The sequence below is a fragment of the Bombina bombina genome, chromosome 4 (genome assembly GCF_027579735.1).
Source record: "Bombina bombina isolate aBomBom1 chromosome 4, aBomBom1.pri, whole genome shotgun sequence".
NCBI lineage: Eukaryota > Metazoa > Chordata > Amphibia > Anura > Bombinatoridae > Bombina > Bombina bombina.
Genome location: NC_069502.1, coordinates 1,118,764,308 through 1,118,791,108, shown reverse-complemented (window position 1 = coordinate 1,118,791,108; position 26,801 = coordinate 1,118,764,308). Strand labels below are relative to the sequence as shown.

Genomic DNA, 26,801 nt, shown 5'->3' with positions numbered 1-26,801 from the left:
GAGAAGGCGACACATAGCGTAATACTGTGAGGGTATGCCAAAGTGTATATAAAAATAAAATGCTTGCACTCACATTCGGTAAAGCACTTATGAAAGTGCAAAACAGGCAGAAACGATCATTAGGAGTTGCCCGGGTAACTCCCCGCCCATCTCATTGACTGGGGATCTGCAATGGTCAGCACCTGTGCTCGAATCCATCAGCTACAACGACTCTAAAAGCTAATACTCTAAAGCTTGGCAGACTGCTTTAAGAAGACTCAAGTAATGTACAGGTAGCATTAAAAACAAGTGTTTAATGTTAAAACACAAAGTGACCAGCAACGCGTTTCTCAGTAATGATACTGTTTCATCAGCCTGAAAGCAGTCTGCCAAGCTTTAGAGTATTACATTTTGGAGTCGTTGTAGCTGCTGTATTGGAGCACAGGTGCTGACCGTTGGAGATCCCCAGTCCTTAAACAGGAGGTGAGTTACCTGGGCAACTCCTAATGATCCGGATTGCCTAATGATCCGGTCTGCCGCGAATCTGCAGGGGCCGGCATTGCCCCAGCAGTTCACAAGAACTGCTGGTGCAATGATAAATGCAGACAGCGTATGCTGTCGGCATTTATCGATGTGCAGCAGATCATGTCCGCTCGCACAATGATAATTCGGCCCAAAGTAAAGACTGAGGTAACTGAGGTGGGAGGGGTTTTATAGAGCTCTTGGGGTTTTGGAATCTATGCCTCCTCCTAGTGGTAAGGAAGAGTAATTCCCAGGAGTAATGGATTGTGGACTCTCACCACCTGTCTGAAAGAAAGAGAATATTTATGATAGGAAAATAAACAGAAAATGAGAGAGAGTAAAAAGGGAACAAGAGGGAAGGCAATAAGTTAAAATATAAAAGAGGAAATACAATAAGAACAAACTAAGAAGAAAATAAGGACATTTTAATATTAAAAGCAGTAAATATAGAGACCAACAAACTGTAACTTTGTTTTCTCAGAGCAGTAAAATGTAGAGGAGGTTGGGGAGTTCTTTGGTCAGCATATGGGCACTACAACAGTTCCAGTTGGCTGCTTTCGGATTTTTCAACTCGTGCACATTAGTTCTATTTTTTTCTGTTTCTATGTATTAAAAGCTGGATTTACTAACTTTTCTCTATGTTTATGCTCTAATCCCTGCTGTGAATGGTAAAAGAAGCGTCAAGCAAAATATGAGTCTCTGTACTTTTAATTAAATTGCATGCTCTATCTGAATCAGAAAGGTTTATAAAAATATTGGGCTTCATGTTCCTTTAGTATCTGATTAGTTAAGCTGTGTGTGAGTGATTACTGTTTTTATAAATAAATCTTTTTAATGTATTCTGCATTTATCTATGTTTGAGGCATATTATACACTACAGTGTATTTCCATCTGTGTGTGTGTGAGCAAGAGTGTGTTTTCCAGATCACAGTGGATAATAATTTCTACACTGTGAAAGGGAGTCATGGATGAAATTTGGAGTAACTGTATCCCAGTAACTACCTTGAGACAAATGAGGTTTGTGTATTCTAAGGACTCAACAGAAAATATGTCTGGTCTTTCTTTTTTCAAGGGCTGCTTTTTATTCCCAGTCTGGCCTTGTAAACAAATAGACCCCAGCTCACAAATTCTAGGTCCCCCTGTAATAATGTATCTACCTGTATAATTTGTACACCACCTTTATGGTCTTACTTGATCATTTCTGGCCACTGCAGGGGGGAAGGAGAAGTAGTATCCGGCCTGCACTCCCTCCAGTGCTGAGGAAGGCCTACCAGCAAAGTTGTGCAGCAACGCCTTCTGAACACCTAAAAAACACACATCACAAGCTCTATTCCTTGACCAAATAATATGTACTTTGTAGATGTGTGGTTTAAATACTCCAATCACAAGAAAATCTGTATTTCACTTAGTACTTGAAGAATAAACTACAGCAGTTCTATAATACTACAATGCGAATAATCATGATTGTTTAGAAGACTACATGGGCAGATTAGGTCAGATTAGTGGCATATATGGTTAGGTCAATTAGGTCTATGTTTAGAGCAGAAGCATTTAGGAGGGCAACACATTTTGAGGGGTAGTTCAATAGCATAATCCTTTCCCGGTACTATGCTCTCCAAATAAGTACAAATCAATGATCCATTGTTGTCTAGTGGGGTTACATGATCCATCCATACACGCCTGGACTTCAGCTGTGAGAAGTTAGAGGAGAGTTCATTTTGTTTGTAAAAGAGGATGTCTCCTGTGTAGTGTGGGTAATCTGCTGCTTACTCCTTTAAAGGGAAAGTCTACAATATAATTGTTATTGTTTTAAAAGATAGATAATCCCTTTATTACCCATTCCCCAGTTTTGCATAACCAACACAGTTATATTAATATACTTTTTACCTCTGTGATAACCTTTTATCTGAGCATCTTTTGACAGCCCCCTGATCACATGACTTGTTATTTTTTATCTATTGACTTGCCTTTAGTACTGTGTTATGCTAACTCTTAAATAATTCCTCGGGCATGAACACAATGTTATCTATATGACCCACATGAACTAGCAGTCTCAAATACAAAAGCATGAGATAAGAGTCTGTCTGTAGTGGCTTAGAAACAGACAGAAATTCAGAGGTTTAAATGTTATAAAGTATATTAATATATCAATGTTGGTTGTGCAAAGCTGGGGAATGGGTAGCAAAGGCGTTATCTATCTTTTTAAACAATTACAATTTTAGTATAGACTGTCCCTTTAATAATAAAGGGGCTTCTGAGTTACATGAATTCATATGCTGGACACACAGTAGCCATAGTCACTAAGGAAAAGGCACATAATCCTTACCTAATATGGCTGCCTATCGTACCTCATATTCAAACAGTGTATATTACTCAGAAGCCTTGACTTACTAAAGGACAAACAGAAGGATTATTTCAGTTAAAGGGACACTGAACCTAATTTTTTTCTTTTGTAATTCAGAAAGAGCATGCAATTTTAAGCAACTTTCTAATTTACTCCTATTGTCAATTTTTCTTCGTTCTCTTGCTATCATTATTTGAAAATGAAGGCATCTAAGCTTTTTTTTGGTTTCAGTACTCTGGACAGCACTTTTTTATTGGTGGATGAATTTATCCACCAATCAGCAAGGACAACCCAGGTTGTTCACCAAAAATGGGCCGGCATCTAAACTTACATTCTTGCATTTCAAATAAAGATACAAAGAGAATAAAGAGCATTTGATAATAGGAGTAAATTAGAAAGTTGCTTAAAATTTCATGCTCAATCTGAATCACAAAATAAATTTTTTGGGTACAGTGTCCCTTTATTACATTTTTTTATTAATCTGTTTCCCTTGCACTGTTAAAACATAAAACTCAATGTTCAAATGATCAGTTTACTGTTGTTTCTTGATTAGGCTAAATATGAAATAATTAATTAAATAAACTAAAATATATTATTAATATTTGTACAGTTCTCAAGGAATAAAGATAATTACTAAAAAGGATAGTTTGTCTGCTTCTACTAAGAGCTTACAATACAATCAACATGGACAAACTCTGCAAATTCATCATAGGTTGAATTTGAAACCTAGAATCTAAAGGTTATCTAGTTCTCTCTATTCCACCTTTACAACAACTGAGTCACGTGGCTGTGTTTTGGAATGGATTCTTGAACCTAGTAACTTTGACTAATGCTTATACTTGTATTCCTCAGCTGAAACATGAGGCAATTAGCAAACTATTTAAACCAGCTGGGACCTGCCATTTGGCTGGCACTCTTGTACAACAAATATTTTGTACCCTTTAACAGTTTCCGGTTGCAGATTTTTGGCCTTTTTCTTAGACTATGAATGGTCACTCCTATTGATTATCTTATTGCCTGATTAAGCCACACTCCCTACCTCTGGTCCTTTGGTAAGTTGTTACTGTAATTTCAACCTGATCAAGCCCTTTTGTGTTGTGACAAACTCAAGGTCATCATGTCTACATTTGTTATCTTTGATCACAGCCTTTAGACGAGCATGATGTCATTACTGGCCCAACTGTGACCTCTGCTGTTTTCAGTGATCAATACTGGTTGTTTGGTGGCAAGCAGAGATTGTTACTTTATCAGCTAATTTATAATTGTCCCTGGCACAAGGGGAGGAGATAAAATAATCGAGGGAAACTTAAGTTACAACATGGCTGTTATAACCAAATGTTTCTACAACACTTACCTCTGAGGATGAAGTCACATTTACAGGACTTTACATCAGGTTTTTAGCATTTTAAAACAGACTCGTTGATACCATATGTGCTATCATTTTTAAATTATACTATACATTTTATCATTTTTTACTTGGCTTTTATTTTACCTCATAGCTTGACTAATGTGAGTTACACTTTGCCATATGAAAATATCATTGTTTTACTACACTAAATATTCCTTTTTTTGCTTTGGTTAAATTATAATTTCTAAGTCTTCTATCAATTTGAAATATTTTACATAAGAATTTTTTTACATCCCTTTACAGCTGTGTTTCGCATGTAGATTTGTTTGTTAATTGATTTTACCTGGGCCTAAAATAGATCAAAAGATGAATTGTCTATTTAGACTTGATGGACTGCAATGATAAAAATGGTTGACATGGAAATTAAGTGACATAAAACAAAAATGTTATAGTTCCCATTCAAATGTACTAAAGCTACAAAAACAAAATGATCTAATGCATTAGATTCTAATGCATCTCATATGTCTCTAATGCATCTCATATGTCTTATCTAAACATTCGTGTTCACCCACACAAAGGAGTTAAACACAGTGTAAGTCAGTCCTGAACATGGCTGGTGATTAACAGCTATGTACATATGCCACCTTTGTAGGACTTAAACACAGGTACAGACAAGCAATAGTACAATAATTATTGGAAACACATAATGTCATTCATGATGCCAAACGAATGGTACAGGAATATGAATATTGCTCCTTATGGGCCAGATTACGAGTGGTGCGCTAACAGTTACGTGTAAGCAAAAAGGGGTTTATCACATGTGTTTGCGCATGTTGGATTTATCACTCGTATTACAAGTTGAAAGTAAATGCGATCACTTGAGCACAATTAAACTTAACAAATGTTGGGATAGCGCATCCCCAGAGCTCTGGTTAACTGTTTCTCAAATACATTTAGCCACCATTCAGCAAGCACTACCCAGGTGCTTAGATTCCTGCTTTTTAAATAAAGATACCAAGTGAACAAAGAAAAAATGATAATAGGAGTAATTAGAAAGTTGCTTAAAATTGCCTGCTCTATCTGAACCAGGAAAGAAAAAATATTGTGTTTCATATCCCTTTAATAATATTATTTATATAGCTATCACCTATCGTTGTTTCTGCAAGAATTTTATTGTTAATAGAAATGAAACAGCTTACCTTGCTCCTTGAGAAAAGTTATTGTTTGCCTTCCAGCAGAACGGGAATGAACATTTCTATAGATGGAAAAATATATTTTATATTAAAAAAGGGGGGAAAAACATTCTTTCGGTAAAATCATTTTTTTTTTCCTTTTAAGTATACCCATGAATATTAATAAAATATCTCTATTAAAGGAAAAAATAAATTATGTAACTAAAGAAATAGATTTGTTTTACTATGTTTAATAACCCCTGTAAAGTTATGTGACTAGCAAAAGAGTTATGATGTGGGTACATTTGCGTATCCTGCAAACTTCCTTTTAATGCCGGCGCCTCTGTTTGGCTAATAAAGAAATATAATTTAATTGAGTGCAAAATATGAATCTCTCTTTTTTTTGCATATGTAATATCTCTAGTCTATAGAACATTAAGGGCCAGATTAAAAGTGGAGCGGTATTTAACGCTCCTGCTCACGCGCTAACTCCGCAAGAAGTAAGCCTTATTTGCACGTCAGTTAGCACTCGTATTGGAAGTTGAAAGTAAACAGTTTTGGCCAGAGTGCTAACCCAATGCGCACAAAAAAATGTTAAAGCCCTTTGCAGTAACATTTAAAGCCCTTTGCAGTAACATTTAAAGCCCTTTGCAGTAACATTTAAAGCCCTTTGCAGTAACATTTAAAGCCCTTTGCAGTAACATTTAAAGCCCTTTGCAGTAACATTTAAAGCCCTTTGCAGTAACATTTAAAGCCCTTTGCAGTAACATTTAAATCCCTTTGCAGTAACATTTAAAGCCCTTTGCAGTAACATTTAAAGCCCTTTGCAGTAACATTTAAAGCCCTTTGCAGTAACATTTAAAGCCCTTTGCAGTAACATTTAAAGCCCTTTGCAGTAACATTTAAAGCCCTTTGCAGGCCTTTTTTTTGTAACACCTGAGATCTCATATCTTTGAGCCCTTATAACTTTTTTTTGTGCAATATTTTATTTTATTTTTTATTAGATAGTGTTATTTCGAGTTTAACTGTGACACTTTTTTGTTTCACAAAACAGTTAACCAGAGCTCTGAAAACTATCCTGACATGCGCTTACTTCAATTGCGCTGAAGCGTTTGCGTTTAATTTCAGCTTGTAATACAAGCAAAAAACATGATGCGTTCAAACACCCGCGATAACTCCTTTTCTCTTGCACGTAACTGTTAGAGCACCACTCGTAATCTGGCCCTTAATGTGCACTGTACCCTTATATAAATTAAAGTGATAGTAAAGTTAGTGCTAATGCAATTCAACTTTTGTATTATTTACATTTAAATTGTGCTAATAAATTATTTTTCTTAAATTTACTATAAATCGTCTATGTTTAATATTGTTTCTCACTTACTGCCAAATCTTCCAACAGCCCCCCTCGCTCCACAGTTTTTGTTCTTGTGAAGTTTTGCAGCAGTACCCAATAATCTGTTTAGCCATAGGGCTCACTGTTCCCTATGTGTTTCTGTCTCTATCAGTAGTACACATGCACTATAGTGGTCCTCTCTTTTGCCGCATTAGTCATAATCATTGGGAGTGTACTACGTAGAGAGTGGGAGCGGGAGGGTACCGCTCTCTTCATCAATACACTACAAAGCAATAAAATGAAGCGGCAGAGGGAAGAGCAAGACTTTGTGCAATAAAAAGGATACTTTTATAACGTTGTATTTCACATTGAAGAAAATAAACATATCAGTTACCATACAGCTTACACATTTTTACTTACATTCAATATAATTTACTATCACTTTAAGTTTGTAGTATAGTTTTATTTGGATTTATATTAGTTATTATGACAACAAAAGTTTTTAAATAATGCATCACTGTACTCCTGTGTGTTTAATAGGATAGGTTTATATAGAACAGCAAATACCAAATAAATAAATAATTGTACATATGCCTCACCAACATTTCAGCTCTATATTGCTACAGTGTTTTAATTTTTAAACAAATGCTCTGTTTTTCAGTATGTGTTTAATCCCTAATTGGCTCACTAGCCATGTCCTTCAGCCACGAGCAGGGGTTAAACGCACAGTTAAAAAAATGGATTTAGTTTAAAAAACGGAATGCTTTTAATTAAACAGAATTGTATTTTTTACGTTAAAATATTCATTTAATTTTAGTGATACTGCCCAAGCCTTTCAGAAGAGTACGTAATACAGTTTATACTGACACAGGCAGGTCAAAGTTTTTTGCAATGTCCAACTGCATCTGAAAAACCTTCATCTGCTGTTCTCTTTTTTCTGAAGTTGAGGCCAACCATGGAGTGAAGTCCAAGCCAATCTGCACAGAAACACAGGGAATATGTTTAACACTATTGAGCTATGAGGAGAAGTGAACAAAGGTGTACTGTATATAGATTTTGATACATCTGACACTCTAGTGATGGGCGAATGTGACTAAATCAAAATTCGAATGGTAGAAAAAATATTCCTTTGAATATTAGTTTTACCCAATTAAATATCAATAGAAACAAAAATTCTTTAAAATTCAAAAATCAATTTTCGAATGTTATTTTCGAATGTTATTTTCGATTATTGAATATTTTCAAATTCAAATGTTATTTTAAAATTTGAATATTATTTTTCGAATTTGAATGTTAATTTTCAAATTTGAATGTGTATATTTGCATTATTTCAAATAAGTTTTTAAAAATTCTTATTTTATAGTTGAAAATAAACATAAAACTTGAATATTCTAACGAATATTACCCAATGTTAATTAAAATTCAAATAGTATTTAAAATTATAATGTTAGAATGTTTGATAAACATTTTAGATTTGATTTGAATGGACGAATGCATAAAATTTTTTTTAACATTTTTAATGTTGCAAAATATTCACCCATCCCTACGCTCTATATACAAATGTAACAATTACCCACATATGGCCTAGATTACAAGTGCAGCAATAATTTTTTTATTGCTAACTGCATTTAAGGTAAATTAATAGCGCTCCCATGTTTCCGCTGGTATTACAAGTTGAAAATAAAAAGTTAACATGTAAGCAAAAGATTTAGGGGCGCTAACTTCTGGAGTTCAGATATCACAACCGCACTAAGGCCCTGATGACTAAAAGTCATGCGATGCAACAATATATTCCAAATGGATCCGCTGCAATGTTGAGCATCAATGTTTAAAGGCAGCATCGCCAAGAAGCAGTTTACTATACATCTGAATAGGTGGCGATGCCTAATAAATATACCTATTTACCCCTACACCGCCACATATGCAACACAATCACCCCAACTCTACTTAACCCCTACACCGACACAAGCCCACCACTAACACACCCTTACTATGCCATTAGCCCACAGCAAACACCCCTACTCTACTTAACCCCTAAAATAAGTTCACAATATAACGAGCACAATATGGTGTGCCACTGCTTAAAAACAAAAACTTTTATTGTATCCATTAAAATACAAAGCATGGCTAGGTATCCAAGATACAACATCACAAACACCCCCCCCCCAACCTTTAAACCCCTAAACCCCTACACTGCCATAAGCCCACTGCAAACATCCCAGAATGTATTAACCCCTACTCTACTTAAACCCTAAAAGCTTGCTCCCCAGACCCCTAAACTAATACCCCCTAAGTAACAGAAATTGACAATATACTAAAATTACACTACCAAAAATAAAATACCCCAGTTATGCCTATCCTAAAACTAAAGTCCCGGAAAATAAAAAACCCGAACCAAAATAAAAAACCCTATACTAACACTAAAACCTACTCTAACAATTTCCCTTAAAAGGACATTTTGTAGGGAATTGCACTAAAAAGTAGTGTTTTTGACTTATTAACATGTGAATGGAGCATGTTCAAAAGCCTTAACATTGAAAAAATAAATAATAAAAGCTTTGCAAACCGCCAAGAAATGCCATTCAAAACAGGTTAAGATGTATCCGAAAAGAAAAATCTAAATGGTCTAAAAATCTTCTGAAAAACTTCTTATTGATTGGAATACCAGGGTCTAATTATCCCTATGCAAGCTATGGGGGGTTGTTTTTATGGTATGAATGTCTTTGAAAAAACAGAATTTATGCTTACCTGATAAATTACTTTCTCTTGCGGTGTATCCAGTCCACGGATTCATCCTTACTTGTGGGATATTCTCATTCCCTACAGGAAGTGGCAAAGAGAGCACACAGCAAAGCTGTCCATATAGCTCCCCCTCTGGCTCCGCCCCCCCAGTCATTCGACCGACGGTTAGGAGAAAAAGGAGAAACCATAGGGTGCAGTGGTGACTGTAGTTTAAACAAGAAATTTTAACCTGACTTAATTGCCAGGGCGGGCCGTGGACTGGATACACCGCAAGAGAAAGTAATTTATCAGGTAAGCATAAATTCTGTTTTCTCTTGCAAGGTGTATCCAGTCCACGGATTCATCCTTACTTGTGGGATACCAATACCAAAGCTTTAGGACACGGATGAAGGGAGGGAACAAGGCAGGTACCTTAAACGGAAGGCACCACTGCTTGCAAAACCTTTCTCCCAAAAATAGCCTCCGAAGAAGCAAAAGTATCGAATTTGTAACATTTGGCAAAATTATGCAGTGAAGACCAAGTCGCTGCCTTACAAATCTGTTCAACAGAAGCCTTATTCTTGAAAGCCCAAGTGGAAGCCACAGCTCTCTAGATCTAACACCACATTCACTTTACCCTCCCGTGGAGATGCTACTTGTTAGAGCGGCAAAGAGAATGACTGGGGGGCGGAGCCAGAAGGGGAGCTATATGGACAGCTTTGCTGTGTGCTCTCTTTGCCACTTCCTGTAGGGAATGAGAATATCCCACAAGTAAGGATGAATCCGTGGACTGGATACACCTTGCAAGAGAAATATAGTAGATGGGTTATCAAGCTTTTTTTCTTAATATTTTGGAATGGGTCTGAATGTGAAAACTGCAAGAAAAACTAAATATATGTATTTGAAAAGAATGAAATGTCACCTATTAGAAACTTATAAGTAGCAATAAACTCCTCAGGTTACAAGTCTATCCAGCATTTATAAGGAATTCCTTAATTACAATTATCATGCTGAGCGACAGGTAATACTAGTGTGGAAGTACAGACAGACACAGTAATTTATTTACCTCTCCTATAGCCACCAGTTTATTGCTATACTTGTCAAACATTGGAACAGCAGATTCCAGGTCCTGCACAATACAAAAAGTATGGAATTTAAGAAAGTGGGAATTGAATAGGCTAGTGAGTTCATTTGAAAAATGGAACAAAAAGTATCTCCATAGCATATGGTTTCTGTTGATCTGTCATTCTGAGGAAGACCACTATGGGCTGAAATAATAGATTTCTTATTAGAGAAAACAAATGATAAAGACAGAGAATGCAATTTAAAAATAAATAAATATCCAATTTAGTTCTATTATCAAATTTGCTTAGTTCTCTTCAGTTCAAGGGGCCGAATTATCAAGCTCCGAATGGAGTTTGATGCCCCTGTTTCCGCGCGAGCCTTCAGGCTTGCTGGAAACAGTAGTTATGAAGCAGCGGTCTAAAGACCGTTGCTCCATAACTTGTCCGCTGCCTCTGAGGCTGCGGTCTTCAATCCGCATGATCCTATACGATCGGGCTGATTGACAACCCCTGCTAGCGGCCGATTGGCCGTGAATCTGCAGGGATTGGCATTGCACAAGCAGTTCACCAAAACTGCTTGTGCAATGATAAATGACGACAGCGCATGCTGTTGGCATTTATCGATGTGCGACAGACATGGTACGCTACATCGTATCATGTTCGTCCGCACTTTAGTAAATTGGCCCACAAGACTGTCATTACAATATACCCAAAGATAAAGACATGTGAGTGTTTCTTTAAATGGATATGAAAATCAGAATTAAATTTACATACAGTGGCTGAGACACATTTAAATTTCCTTCTGTTATTAAATTTACTCCATTCATTTGGTATCATTTGTTGAAGAGTAAACCAAGGTAGGCTTAAAAGCAGGGTGTAGCAGGTCAGGTGAGTCAATGACAAGAGACATACTAATCACCAGCTAGCTCCCAGAAGTGCATTGCTGTTCATTAGCCCACCTAGTAAGTATACTCTTCAACAAAGAGCACTGTTACGGTTACCCTTAGTCTCGCTGAGAGATGGACCGCTTAGTAGCCTGGATTCCTATTGCTGAAGAGGGGAGAAACTGCTTTCCATAGTATTCTATATGAGTCTCGCAAATGTAGAATAATCCCCCTTAGCTGTAGTACAGCTAGGATACCCTTCTGCCCACAAAAACGAGTCAACGCTGCGATTGAGGGACAACCAAGAACTGAGGACTGGGATGCCCAGCCTGCTTTTTATTTAGGTTACATGCACACAGGGCACTCCCAGGGGGGGAAGCATAAAATCCCCCATCACACATTTAGACAAAGCCCTTGGACAGGCCACCGCAGATAACAAGTACACACAAGAAAACAATTGAGTCCTTCTTATCACCTAGCAGTGAATGCTTATCACAAACTTAATTACAGTACACAATATGCTAGGAAACCTGCCTCAGAAAATAGTTTTCTCAAAACTGAACAGAGTTAACCCTTTATGAAATGATACTTGTTACAGTTTTCTTGGAGCCCTTCTTAGGCGCTGGCTTGGCTGGTTCAGGCATTGCTGCTGGGAAATAAGTTTCTTCACAACAAAATAACTAATGCTTCTGTAACAGTGCTCCCTTTCTGTGGAACACTCTGGCAGACACGGTCTGACCCCTTTTCGGGGCAGACTAAGGCTGTCCAGACCGCTGGTTATGCGGGGCTGAGGTCGGTTTGTCTGGACAACCCGTCGGCGTTGCCATTCTGTTTCCCAGGTCTGTAAGTAATGGTGAAATTGAAGGGTTGCAACGATAAACTCCAACGTAATAGCCTGCCATTATCTCCAGAGACCCGGTTCAGCCACACCAACGGGTTATGGTCGGTGACCAGAGTGAACTCCTGCCCATATAAATAGGGAGTCAATTTCTTTAATGCCCACACCAAAGCCAAACACTCCTTTTCGACCGCTGCATAGCTGACTTCGCGGGGCAGGAGCTTCCGGCTGATGTAGGCAACTGGATGCTCCCCTCCATCTTCGCCTACTTGGCTGAGGACGGCTCCCAGCCCGAACATGGAAGCATCTGTGTGGACGATAAAACGTTTGTTAAGGGCTGGAGCCGCCAAGACAGGAGCGTTAATTAGAGCATTTTTGAGAGCCTGGAAAGCCGTTTCACAGTGGGGAGACCACAGGACCTGTCGAGGTAAGTTCTTCTTGGTCAAGTCAGTCAGGGGTTTGGCAAGTGTGCTGTAGTCTGGTACGAACCGTCTATAGTACCCTGCCGTGCCCAGGAAGGCTAGGACCTGAGTCTTAGTGATGGGGGTGGGCCAATTGGCGACAGCTTCTATCTTGGCCGGCTCTGGTCGCTGCTTTCCACACCCCACCCGGTGACCCAGGTACTGTACCTCGGCCATCCCAAAGTGGCATTTTTCTGGCTTCAGAGTCAGGCCAGCCGCCCGGATCTGATCCAGAACCATTCCTATGTGAGCTAAGTGGTCCTCCCATGACTCACTGTGGATCGCTATGTCGTCCAGGTAGGCGCAAGCAAAACTCTGGAAGCCATCCAGGAGCCCATCCACCAAGCGCTGGAATGTAGCTGGGGCATTCTTCATCCCAAACGGCATTACCCTAAACTGATATAAGCCGAATGGGGTGACGAATGCCGACTTGGGGATAGCCTCCGGGGCCAGGGGAATCTGCCAGTAACCTTTGCAGAGGTCAATAGTGGTCAGGTAATTTCCCCTGGCTATACGATCGAGTAGCTCGTCTACCCTGGGCATAGGGTAAGCGTCCGTCACGGTCTTTTCATTGAGCCTCCGATAGTCTACGCAGAACCGGGTGGTCCCATCTTTCTTGGGCACCAAGACAACTGGGGAGGCCCAGGGACTATCGGAGGGCTCAATTACCCCGAGTTGGAGCATCTCATCGATCTCCTTCTTCATTCCTATCCTAACTGCTTCGGGGATTCGGTACGGAGCCTGGCGCAAGGGAGCTTGTCCCGGAGTATCTACCTGGTGGGTGGTTAAAGTAGTGTACCCTGGCTTCGGGGAGAAGGTGAGGTGTTTGGACTGTAGGAGTTGGTTGAGCTGCTCCCTTTCAGTGGGGCTAAGTCGGTCTCCTATCTGAACCTGAGCCACTATACCTGTGAGGAGACTCTTTTCTAATAGGTCTGGAATGGGTAGACTGTCGGGGCCTTCCTGAGGGGAACAACATACGGCCGTCACGTTCTCTGGTCGCTCAAAATATTCCTTGAGCATGTTTACATGGAATGTCTTTCTAAGATTGTTGTCGTGGCAGCTAGCTATCACATAAGTGGTGTCTCCCCTTTTCTCTACGATCTGGTAGGGGCCCTGCCAGGACGCCTGCAATTTGTCTGTCTTCACCGGCTTAAGTACTAACACCTTTTGTCCTATGGTAAAGATTCTCTTTCGGGCCCCCCGATCGTACCATACTTTCTGTCTTCTCTGGGCCGACTGGAGATTAGCCCGCACGGATTTGGCTAATTGCTCCATTCGGTCCCTGAGTTCCAGCACGTATGGCACAATGGGGACACCGTCAGTCTCCATCTCTCCCTCCCAGTGCTCCCGGATCAGGTTTAGGGGTCCCCGTACCTTTCTTCCGTAGAGCAACTCGAAGGGAGAGAACCCTGTCGTTTCCTGGGGCACCTCCCGATAAGCAAAAAGGAGGTGCGGCAGGAAGCGTTCCCAGTCTCGGTATTCCTGAGTGAACGTCTTGAGCATTTGCTTGAGGGTCCCATTGAACCTCTCACACAGCCCGTTCGTCTGGGGGTGGTATGGGGAGCTCAGGAGGGACTTAATTTTGCAAACCTGCCAGAGTTGTTGGGTCAATTCAGCCGTAAATTGGGTGCCTCGGTCGGATAGGATTTCTTTTGGAAATCCTACCCGGGAGAACACCTGTACTAGTGCATTCGCTACCGTATCCGCTTGTATGTTGGATAGGGCGACAGCCTCTGGGTACCTGGTAGCGTAGTCCACTACGGTAAGAATGTAGCGCTTACCGGAGGGACTAGGGGTAGCCAGTGGTCCCACTAGGTCAATAGCAACCCGGCTGAAGGGTTCCTCTACAATGGGCATATTTACTAGATGGGCTTTAGGGTGATCGCCTCGCCTTCCTACTCGTTGACACACATCGCAGGTGTTACAGTAAGTTCTAACGTCGGCGTGTACCCCTGGCCAAAAGAACGTGTGAGTAATGCGGTGTAGGGTACGGGTTACAGCTAGGTGGCCTGCTAAGGGGATGTCATGGCCTATCTTGAGGATTTCTTGACGGTATTTGTGGGGCACTACCAGCTGTCGCCTACGCTGTCCCCTTTTCTCTGTCCAGCGGTATAGTTTCCCTTTTTCCCATAAGAATGTTTCATTATCTGCCCCGCCCCCTCCGGTCTCTGCTCGTTCCCGGTACTTTTGTAAGGTCGGGTCAGTCTTAGACTCTGTCTCGAAAGCATCTGGGGTGTCCCAGGGTATGGGGCCTAACATGTCAGGCAATGTCGGGGTAGGTCTTACCTGTGTCTCCCGCACTGGTGAGAGTTCTCGCTCCGTCCGGGCTTGGGCCCGTGTAGTCACTGGGTCCGCCTCGTTGTTGCATACTGGAGCATAGGCAGAAGTCATGGGGCCCAAATCATTGCCCAGTAGTACTTCGGCAGGTAAATTATCCATTATGCCCACGTTCACAGCCCCCTTTCCCGCTCCCCAATCAAGATGCACTTTAGCTGTTGGAATTTTGTACACATCCCCCCCCGCCACTCTAACGGCCACAGTCTGTCCAGATCGCTTGTGCTCCGGCACCAAATGACTCTGTACCAGCGTGATAGTAGCCCCTGTGTCTCTCAATCCCTCGGTAGATCGCCCCTCGAGCCATACCTTCTGCCGATGGTGCTGGCGGTTATCTGAGGCAGCATATACAGGGTCCGCCTCGTGAAGCGGCCCCAAATATTCCTCCATAGGGGCCTCTTGGTTAACACAGAGGGTCCGGGCCGGACGATATGCCCCAGAGGGGTAATTGTAATTCCTGGGTGTCTGGTGCGTATTAAGGGGGCAGCTAGCCATGAAATGCCCTGGTTGCTTGCATCGGTGGCAAGTCGGTCTGGGACGCTCAGAGCTGTTATTGGGTGGTCCTGAGTGTCGGGCGGGCCCTGCGGGCACCGGGGCTCGGAATTCAGCATGAGGGGGTGCACGGTAAACCTCTCTGGGTTCGTGAAGACGGGAGTCATAATGTTCATCGGCCAATTTGGCTGCTTCTTCTAAGGTAGAAGGTCGCCTGTCTCGCAGCCATTCCTTCCCTTGCTGTTCCATGCCATTATAAAAATGTTCTAAGAGAAACAATTGTAAAATTTCCTCACCAGTCACCGCTTTACTTCCGCTCATCCAGTGATTTGCCGCTCTCCGCATTCGGTACGCCCATTCCATATGGGCATCGTTAGGCTTCTTTTTCGTGCCCCGAAACTGTCGGCGATACGCGTCCGGAGTTACTGCGTACCGTCGCAACAGTGTCTCCTTAACTAGCTCATACTGTGTCACTTCCTCAGCACCCAGAGTACGAAAGGCTTCCAGGGCTCGCCCGGATAGTTTCCCAGACAATATCGTGGGCCACTCCCTGTTGGGAATCTGGTGCAGGGCACATTGCCTTTCGAAGTCCGCCAAATATTCATCAATCCCTGTCTCGCTCTCTAGGAAGGGTCGAAATGCCGCATAGGGTATCTTGGGCCTCCCAGCATTTTCGACAGGGATGATTACCTGCGGGGCTTCAGCATTGCGGTGTGCGTTCGCTAGGTTGAGTTCGTGGGCTCGAGTCTCTCGTATATCCTTGTCCGCTTCCGCCATCAACTGCTGTACCAATTCCATGGAGGGGTTCGGCCCGTACAGTGAGAGCCTCTCCCGAACAATCCTGGTTTTTTCGTCACTAATCGTGGTCGGTGTTTCCGCCATTGTGAAGCTCTGATCCAGTTCGGTCAATTCTGCGATCAGCTCTCTCCTCGGCCGGTTGCTGGCGTACCCCCCTCTGCTTTCAAGTAAATCCTTTAGGGTTGTACGCTTCAATTTTTCGTAAGCGCTCTCCATCCGTTCTGTACCTCTCCTAGGAAATCCAGGAAAAATCCCACCGCTGCCGCCAAATGTTACGGTTACCCTTAGTCTCGCTGAGAGATGGACCGCTTAGTAGCCTGGATTCCTATTGCTGAAGAGGGGAGAAACTGCTTTCCATAGTATTCTATATGAGTCTCGCAAATGTAGAATAATCCCCCTTAGCTGTAGTACAGCTAGGATACCCTTCTGCCCACAAAAACGAGTCAACGCTGCGATTGAGGGACAACCAAGAACTGAGGACTGGGATGCCCAGCCTGCTTTTTATTTAGGTTACATGCACACAGGGCACTCCCAGGGGGGGAAGCATAAAATCCCCCATCACACATTTAGACAAAGCCCTTGGACAGGCCACCGCAGATAACAAGTACACACAAGAAAACAATTGAGTCCTTCTTATCACCTAGCAGTGAATGCTTATCACAAACTTAATTACAGTACACAATATGCTAGGAAACCTGCCTCAGAAAATAGTTTTCTCAAAACTGAACAGAGTTAACCCTTTATGAAATGATACTTGTTACAGTTTTCTTGGAGCCCTTCTTAGGCGCTGGCTTGGCTGGTTCAGGCATTGCTGCTGGGAAATAAGTTTCTTCACAACAAAATAACTAATGCTTCTGTAACAAGCACAAAGCAACTTTGATAGCAGGGGTAAATTGGAAAGTTGTTTAAAATTGCATACTGTATCTGATTATTATTATAATTGACTTTATGGTCACTTTAACATAAATTAACATATTTTAGTTGTTCTTTTATCAAACAACAGCTGCAAACAATACTCTAAATGTCTGTCTGAATATCAGGATTTACAGAAAGTAGACTGAACCCAGTGTTAACACAGAAAGTACTGGTTCTTAGTGTGTGCCAAGGATGCAGTGTAAAGATTGCAATGTTTAAAAATAGAAAGCAATTCTCACAAACTAGGCACAGAACAAGGGGGCTGCCATTCCCAACAAATGCTTACAGATGAATTAAAGTTTTAGCCTTATAAGCATTGTACCCAGCTTTATGGCTGGATTTACAGCCCCCAAATCTGAAGCGCCCCCCCCCAGTTCCCCGTCTATCCTTCACTGCTGCGCTGGTGACCTTAACTAAGATGTCCGCCGCAAGCATTGCGCATTCACAGGGGAAGCCGGATGGCACACGTGCGTAATGCTCGCAGTAATCTAAGTTACGGTTGCCAGCTGGCTGGTATTTATAATAGGCAGATACAGGTGCCCCACAATGGAGGGCGACTGTAGGCACATGCCTACTCTGCCTTATTATAAATCCAGCCCTGCCCAGCATCGCACTCTGCAGGCTCTCAGTGCCAGCTGTAGGCTACACACACATTTGCATAAGATATGTCATGAAAAAAGTTGTATAAATATGAACGTTTAAGCACACATGCAAACCTATAAATAATGTGTAATTAGTCAACCCCACAAGTACACAGCTGCCTCAAGACCTTAGCCTAGAAGATGCCAGAAACAACAGGCTGTGTGATCACCTAGAACTGGAGACAACAACAGTAGCATACACCATAGTTTTATAGAGAACACTTTCAGTATGAGGGTCAAACAGCAGCAAATGGGTTAAACACACAGGTAAATCCCCACTCAGGAGCTGCAAACACTGCGGTACCTGAGCTGAATGCAGCTGCAATGTGGGGTTGTTCACATCAGTCGCTGTTTGGTTGGCTGACCGGCTGTTTCCTCCTTGGGACCAGCAGTTCTCTGCAGCTCCCGAGCAGGACTTTATCTATTTATGTGTTTACCCTCTCAAACTGTGCAAAAAATAACATACATATTATTTTTGGTTTGACTGAATTTCTCAGGCTTTAATATAAAATAAAGTATCTTGGTGGATGTGATATTTTTTAATCCACCCCAAGATTTATTTGTCGAGCGTCTCTGCTCAGTTGATTGACATAATTTTTTTTATTTTTTTTAACTTCCTCACCTTCATAGTAACACTGTACAGGCCATCTGCACTGCTTTGAATTGGATGAACCCCAAAGCACGGAAAGATAAAATTTGGATATCTTTATTAAAAAAAAACAAAAAAAAAACAGAATCAATTTTAATCCAATATGTTACATTATATTTACTGTATATAAAATATTTAGTAAAATGTGTAATTGTTGGTACAGGATTTATATACTGTAGCTCTTAGTGTAAAAATATATTTTTTTAAAATCAGATGCTCTTTTTTCATTGTGGGGTTCAAGTGCAGCGCAACTGATAGTTCTGGGTGCTTTATCCTTAGCGCGACCCTGCACTAAGAATACGACATAATCTGATATTACAAGTGAAAGTACCAGTGAATTTTAGCAAGGCTGACATTTTTTTAGTTCCCTCTATACTTTGAATGAATGGTGCAATGTGAGCTAATATCGCTCATATTACAATTTTTGTACTCAAGCACAATACAAAATATTGCTGGAAAGTGTTGCGCTTTTAGAAACCTTAAGAAAAGTGATAACGATTGAATATACACATAACAAAACACGTGTGGGAACAGCTTAAAGGTGTATATGTATATGTGTGTAGCGCTCCTTTGGCTTAGCACTCAAGTGATAGCTCCCATAGCAACCCCCTCACAGAATTCTACTAAATGAGGGATTTAGCACACTTGCACTATCTGACAGCCAGATGTTAGCGCTCCCTAGTCTTTCACTGGAGCACTAATATATTTATTTTGAACTTGTAAAATAAAACTAATTAACTGATTTAACTTGAGTGATATTAGTGCTCAATAGTGCTATTATTTTTGTGCTCCACTTGTAATCTAGCCCTATATGTTTAATCTTGGTAAACACATTGTTCAATTTGTACACAGCAGCCCAATTAATTAGCACTCTTGAAAGAGACGTGGAGCGTTAGCTAATAGGGAGCACCATAGTTACCTATCCACCAATGACTGGTCATGCCCTGCTCATAAATGGTAAGGTGAACGCAACTTTAAGGGTTTCACTTTTTTACCGGGGGTTAAATACATTTTTTTTAAAGAGCAGTTGGTTAAAAATAAAATGTTCTTATGAAATAGAGATTAGTATTTTTATTCTGTATATGTCCCTTAAATTGAAAGACAAACCTTTCTGAAAGCTGAATAAGCCTTTCAAATTCTTCTCCATTTTCTGTAACAGAAATAAGAGCTTGGATTCCTTTCTGTAGACAAAGTAAGAAAAGTTATTTCCAAGTATTATAATAAAAATAAAACTGTCATATAAAATATACCTACTTCTTTTGATTTGTTAAGAATGTCTTCTGTGTCCTAAAACAAAACAAAAAAAAATATTTTCAGTACATAAAAAATCATCCCAAAATAAGTGAAAATAATAATAATTTAACAGGGAATTGTTTAAAGTGAGTAACTGTTGAAAGCTACTTTGCATTTTATGTGCAGCTTTTTATCTATCTCTATCTAAATATATCTGTCTATATCTATCTATCTATCTATCTATCTATCTATCTATCTATCTATCTATCTATCTATATCTCTATCTATCTATCTATCTATCTATCTATCTATCTATCTATCTATCTATCTATATATATATATATATATATATATATATATATATATATATATATATATATAAACTCACATACACAGTGGATATAAAGGGGTTGATTTAACAAGCAGCGAATGCTGCATCGACGCCCCCATCGTTTTTGGTCCACCAGAAACGGAAGTTAAGAAGCAGCGTTCTTTTAGGTGGCGGACGGAAATCATCCCTATACGATACGATTGGGATGATTGACAGTCCCTGCTAGCAGCCGGTTGGCCGCGAGTGAGCAGGTGGCGGCTTTGCACAAGCATTTCACAAGAAATGCTTGTGCAATGATTAGCGAGGTCTAGTGGACATGATTTGCTACAGTGAATCATGTCCACCCGACCCTTCATAAATCTACCCCAGAAAGTCTACACAACCTTATGAAATTGCAAAATTGCAGGTTTTTTAAATGAAAAGACAATGTCAGACTCTTTCAGTATGTAGTGTGATCTTCCAACAAGCTCAAATCCCGAGACAAAAAACAAATAGGTCATTATTAAGACAAAACTACAACACCCTGATTGCATAAGTCTGAACACCTGTACCAACTAATACTTTGTGCAAGCACCTTTTGCATTTACTACAGCAGCAAGCCTTTGTGAATATGGGGTAGATTTATTAAGCAGCGGCTTGCGTGAAACGTAAGTTAAGAAGCAGCGGTCGTTTCATGATTTAGATGATTTCATGATTTAGAAAGAGCATGTAGTTTTAAACAGCTTTCTAATTTACTTCTATTATCAAATTTGCTTCATTCTCTTGATAGCCTATGCTGGAAAGCATATCTAGATATGCTCAGTAGCTGCTGATTAGTGGCTCCACACAGATGCCTTCTAAAAGCCGCTGCTCCATAACCTGTCTGCCTGCTCTGAGAAGGCGGACAGACATCGCCAGAAATCAACCTGATCGAATACGATCGGGTTGATTGAAATTCCCTGCTAGCGGCCGCAAATCTGCGGGGGGTGGTATTGCACCAGCAGTTCACCAGAACTGCTGGTGCAATGATAAATGCCGAGAGCGTATGCTGTCGGCATTTATCGATGTACAGCGGACATGATCTGCAATATCGGATCATGTCCGCTCGCACCGTCTTAAATAGGCCCCTTGGGCTCTGACTGGTCCATTCAAAGATATTGATTTTCCTTTTCTGAAGCCATGTCCTTGTTGACTTGGATGTATACTTTGGGTTATTGTCATGCTGGGATGTGAAATTCATCTTTCTGACAGAGGCCAACAGAGTTTGTGTTTCATTATCCCATAATATCTTAACAAGAGCCCTGATCCAGCCCCAAAACATAGTGCGACCACCACTATGCTTTAAAATAGTTATGGTGTCCCTTGGATGAGAAGCTTTACTGGCTTTGTGCCAAACATTCGGCTAGATTACGAGTTTTGCTTTAGAAGCTGTGCGGTGATAACAAGCAGTTTCTGCTCACCGCTCACCTACAGACAGCGCTGGTATTACGGGTTTTTACAAACCCGGCGTTAGCCGCAGAAAAGTGAGCGGAGAGCAAAATTTTGCTCCACATCTCACCTCAATACCACGGTAGCGGTGAGCTGGCTGAACGTACTCGTGCACGATTTCCCCATAGGAATCAATGGGGGAGAGCCGGCTGAAAAAAAAAAACTAAACACCTGCAAAAAAGCAGTGTTCAGCTCCTAACGCAGCCCCATTGATTCCTATGTGGAAATAAAAGTTATGTCTACGCCTAACACCCTAACATGAACCCCGAGTCTAAACACCCCTAATCTTACACTTATTAACCCTAATCTGCCACCACCGACATTGCCGACACCTACATTATATTATTAACCCCTAATCTGCCGCTCTAAAACCCACTCAATCCCCCCTTAATAAAACCTAACACTAACCCCTTGAAGATCACCCTACCTTGAGACGTCTTCACCCAACCGGGCCAAAGTCCTCAACTAAGCCGGGCGAAGTGGTCCTCCAGACGGCCGGCAGAAGTCTTCATCCAAGCCAGGAAGAAGAGGTCCTCCAGATGGGCAGAAGTCTTTATCCAGATGGCATCTTCTATCTTCATCCATCCGACATGGAGAATCCTCTTCTGTCTTCATCCGACGACTGAATGAAGGTTCCTTTAAATGACGTCATCCAAGATGGCATCCCTTCAATTCCGAATGGCTGATAGAATTCTATCAGCTAATCGGAAATAAGGTAGAAAAAATCATATTGGCTGATGCAATCAGCCAATAGGATTGAAGTTCAATCCTATTGGCTGATCCAATCAGCCAATAGGATTGAGCTCGCATTCTATTGGCTTATTGGAACAGCCAATAGAATACAAGCTCAATCCTATTGGCTGATTGGATCAGCCAATAGGATTTTTTCTACCTTAATTCCGATTGGCTGATAGAATTCTATCAGCCAATCGGAATTGAAGGGACGCCATCTTGGATGACGTCATTTAAAGGAACCTTCATTCAGTCGTCGGATGAAAACAGAAGAGGATGCTCCGCGTCGGATGTCTTGAAGATGGACCCGTTTCGCACCGGATGGATGAAGACTTCTGCCTGTCTGGAGGACCACTTCGCCCGGCTTCGTTGAGGACTTCGGCCCGTTTGGGTGAAGACTTCTCAAGGTAGGGTGATCTTCAAGGGGTTAGTGTTAGGTTTTATTAAGGGGGGATTGGGTGGGTTTTAGAGTAGGGTTGGGTGTGTGGGTGGTGGGTTTTAATGTGGGGGGGTATTGTAATTTTTTTTACAGGTAAAAGAGCTGATTACTTTGGGGCAATGCCCCGCAAAAAGCCCTTTTAAGGGCTATTTGTAATTTAGTATAGGGTAGGGCTTTTTTTTAATTTTATTTTATTAGGGGGATTAGATTAGGTGTAATTAGTTTAAAAAACTTTATTTTCTGTAATTTAGTGTTTGTTTTTTTGTACTTTAGTTAATTTTATTTAATTGCAATTAATTTAATTTAGGGAATTAATTTAATTATAGTGTAGTGTTAGGTGTAATTGTAACTTAGGTTAGGTTTTATTTTACAGGTAAATTTGTCTATATTTTAACTAGGTAGCTATTAAATAGTTAATAACTAATTAATAACTATTCTACCTAGTTAAAATAAATACAAAGTTGCCTGTAAAATAAAAATAAACCCTAAGCTAGCTACAATGTAACTATTAGTTATATTGTAGCTAGCTTAGGGTTTATTTTACAGATAAGTATTTAGTTTTAAATAGGAATAATTTAGCTAATGATAGTTATTTTATTTAGATTTATTTAAATTATTTTTAAGTTAGGGGGGTTAGGGTTAGACTTAGATTTAGGGGTTAATAACTTTAATCAATAAAACGGGGGGGGGAGTTGCACACTTCAAAGATAAATATACTAGTATAAGTATGTAGGGTACAGGTGCAACTCAATATGTTAAATCTTCTTTTGAAGAATAACATACATACATAAATCTCATAGCGAGTTGCTTTTCATATTGAATGATGCACGCAGGAATAATTTAATTACAGTACATGAGTTTAGCTTTTTATACAATCACAAACCGAAAATACAGTTTTTTTATTGGATACCAAAGTTACACAAATCCATTAAGAACCCTCCAGGGCGCCCCATTATCTCTGGGATATGGGGTCCCACTGAGGGAATTAGTAATTATGTTGACAAATTTTTGCAGCCTTTTGTGAATGATTTACGCACATTTGTGCAAGATTCCACGGATGTGATTAAAAAACTTGATGGGATTAGTGTCACTGAAGAAACCATTTTGGTCTCTTTGGATGTAGAATCCCTATATTCTTCCATTCCCCACTCTGTTGGACTTACAACATGTGAAAATTTCTTAAATACAAGAGGTTTGGGCTACAAAAAACATACTCAATTTGTAATCCAATTACTTAAATTTGTACTGGAAAATAACATTTTTATCTTTAAAGGCAAATGTTTTAAACAAAAACAAGGAACAGCAATGGGGGCTTCATGTGCCCCAACTTATGCATGTTTACACTTAGGAGGATGGGAAAATCAGACGGTGTTTGGTGAACATGGTGATTTAGTTGAGGCACATGTAGCCCTCTGGATAAGATATGTGGATGATATCCTGCTTTTGTGGGATGGTACAGAAAATGAACTGCTCAAATTTGTTTCCCTTTTAAATTGTAATAACTTTAATATCTTTCTGACATGCAGTTATGATTACAATTCAATTAACCTTTTGGACTTGAAAATTAGCAAAAAGGAAGGGAAAATTGAAACAGAAGTATTTTTCGTAAACCCACTGCAACCAATAGCCTCCTTTTAGGATCAAATCACCACCCTGAAAATTTAAAAAGGGGGATTCCCTATGGGCAATTCTTACGTTTACGTAGAATTTGCTCTGAAGATCATACGTTTAAAAAAACAGGCAAAAGAAATGGCGACTTGTTTCCATGAGAGAGGCTATTCCAAAAGGAGCATTAAAAGAGCGCTCTATAGAGCATCTCAGCAACAAAGAAAAGACCTTTTGAACCAAAGTAAAAGTCAAAACACTGAGGAAACTAAGATTGGATTCATTACGAAGTATAATGCCCATTGGAATAAAGTTAAAACCATCCTGAGTAACAACTGGCATTTGCTTACTAATGACTCTACTCTTCATGAATATGTGGGGGTTTATCCACTCATGACAGCAAGGAGACCCAACAATCTTAAAGATCTACTCGTAAAGAGTGAATTTGTAAAAGTTCTTACATGTAATTGGTTAGAACTTGATGCTCAAAAAATAGTTGGTAGTTCTCCTTGCGGTCATTGTGTTTGTTGTCAATTTATGCAGAGAACTAAGACATTCAGTACCAATACTGGGATAATATACAAGATCAATTCCTTTATTAATTGCTCTACTAAAGGAGTTATATATCTTTTATATTGTTCTTGTAAATATTTCTATGTGGGAAAAACTTTTAGAGAGTTACGTTCTCGGATCACAGAACACAGGGATGATATAAAAGATTTTAACATTGATAGCCCTGTAGCTAGACACTTTGCTCAATTTCACAGATCCAAAACGGATGATCTTCGTTTTATTGGAATAGAATCAGTCAAATTAAGTGTACGAGGGGGTGACAATGACAGAATTTTATTACAAAAGGAGACAAGATGGATGTATAAATTAAAAACATTATCCCCAGATGGGTTAAATGAAAAATTAGAATTTGCATTATTTTTGGGTTAATTTGGTTTAGACAACTTCCACCTCTATTTGCAATATCATTTTCTTGTTTGCAATGGAATCTCTCTATTTAATTATCTGTTTATGTAAATAATTTGTTTATTATTTTTTCTTATGATGGCTATTTGCACAGATAAATTTTCTTGTGGATTTTTTAAATATAATACACACGCGTGCATTATAAATTAATTAATTAGCAGTTTGAGAATTACTGTATCATAAATGAATTGATTAGTATATATTTGGTAAATAAACTTACATAGAAAATGGTTTTATTTAGTGTTTGATTGAGGATTTTGCGTGTGTGTGTATGTGTGCTTTTTAACTTTTGTATTCACACAGCTTACATCTATGAAAAAACTCCATTTAGGTTACATCAAATGCCCTTTTTCTCATACAGTTACTTTTTTTTGCGAATATGTTGCCACTCGAAATAAACTAACACTGGTATACAGATCTGCTACGATTGATAAATGAACCAACCAATGAGGACATGATTGTATGATGCCGGCTTCCAATAAAATGGCATCGTAACCTAAGTGACGTCAGCACCCTGAAGAAGCTCCACGCTGCATTAAGTGAAGGAGTGAATGATCTGTGTACCAAGTTACTGCTTGACTTTACCCATTTGGATTACAAATATTAACATTTCACAGTGGATTTGTTTGACGTCATTGTGTTTATTCCCCTGGTGCACCAGATTTTCCTTTGCCAGTTTGATTTAAGTGTGAATACTGGGATCCCTTGTATGAGTGTGATTTTAGTGTTGTTTGTAGATTTAATAAAGTGTGTTTTAATATTTTTTTGGCATTTTGTATCTCCGTTGTTTATTATTTTGTACAGTTGTGCTGGTTTTCCTTAGACTTTTAGAAACTCTTTATTTCGGAGAATCTACTTTCTCATTAATAACTTTAATATAGTGGTGGCGACGTTGGGGGCGGCAGATTAGGTGTTAATAAATGTAGGTAGGTGTCGGCGATGTTAGGGACGGCAGATTAGGGGTTAATAAAATTTAACTAGTGTTTGCGAGGTGGTTTAGGGGTTAATATATTTATTATAGTGGCGGCGATGTCCGGTTTGGCATATTAGGGGTTAAAATTTTTATTTAAGTGTTTGCGATGTGGGAGGGGGCTCAGTTTAGGGGTTAATAGGTAGTTTATGGGTGTTAGTGTACTTTTTAGCACTTAAGAGTTTTATACTACAGCGTTAGCCCATAAAACTCTTAACTATTGACTTTCAAATGCGGTACCAGGCTTGACAGGAGAGGATGTACTGCTCACTTTTAGGAAGACTCATAATACCGGCATAAGGAAAATCCCATTGAAAATATAGGATACACAACTGACGTAAGTGGATTTGTGGTATTTTCGAGTCTGGCCGAAAAAGTGAGCGGTACACCTGTACCTGCAAGACTCGTAATACCAGCGGGCGTTAAAAAGCAGCATTGGGACCTCTCAACGCTGCTTTTTAACCCTAACGCAAGACTCGTAATCTAGGCGATATCTTTTACAATTTAGGCTGAAAATTTCAACATTTGTCTTGTCAGATCATAGCACATTT

The 26,801-nt window shown here is 40.0% G+C and overlaps 1 protein-coding gene across 1 annotated transcript in view; it reads right to left on the bottom strand.

Moving 5' to 3' along the window:
• Nucleotides 1-26,801, bottom strand: part of LOC128658018 (putative deoxyribonuclease tatdn3-A) — a 92,447-nt gene that overhangs the window by 17,280 nt on the left and 48,366 nt on the right. Inside the window, exons 2-8 of the mRNA XM_053712461.1 lie at nt 19,750-19,782; nt 19,603-19,676; nt 18,469-18,550; nt 10,486-10,548; nt 7,566-7,675; nt 5,393-5,448; nt 1,693-1,805 (exon numbers count right to left, since the gene is read on the bottom strand). Coding sequence (XP_053568436.1) covers nt 1,693-1,805; nt 5,393-5,448; nt 7,566-7,675; nt 10,486-10,548; nt 18,469-18,550; nt 19,603-19,676; nt 19,750-19,782 — 531 coding nt within the window. The remainder of the gene's footprint in view (nt 1-1,692; nt 1,806-5,392; nt 5,449-7,565; nt 7,676-10,485; nt 10,549-18,468; nt 18,551-19,602; nt 19,677-19,749; nt 19,783-26,801) is intronic.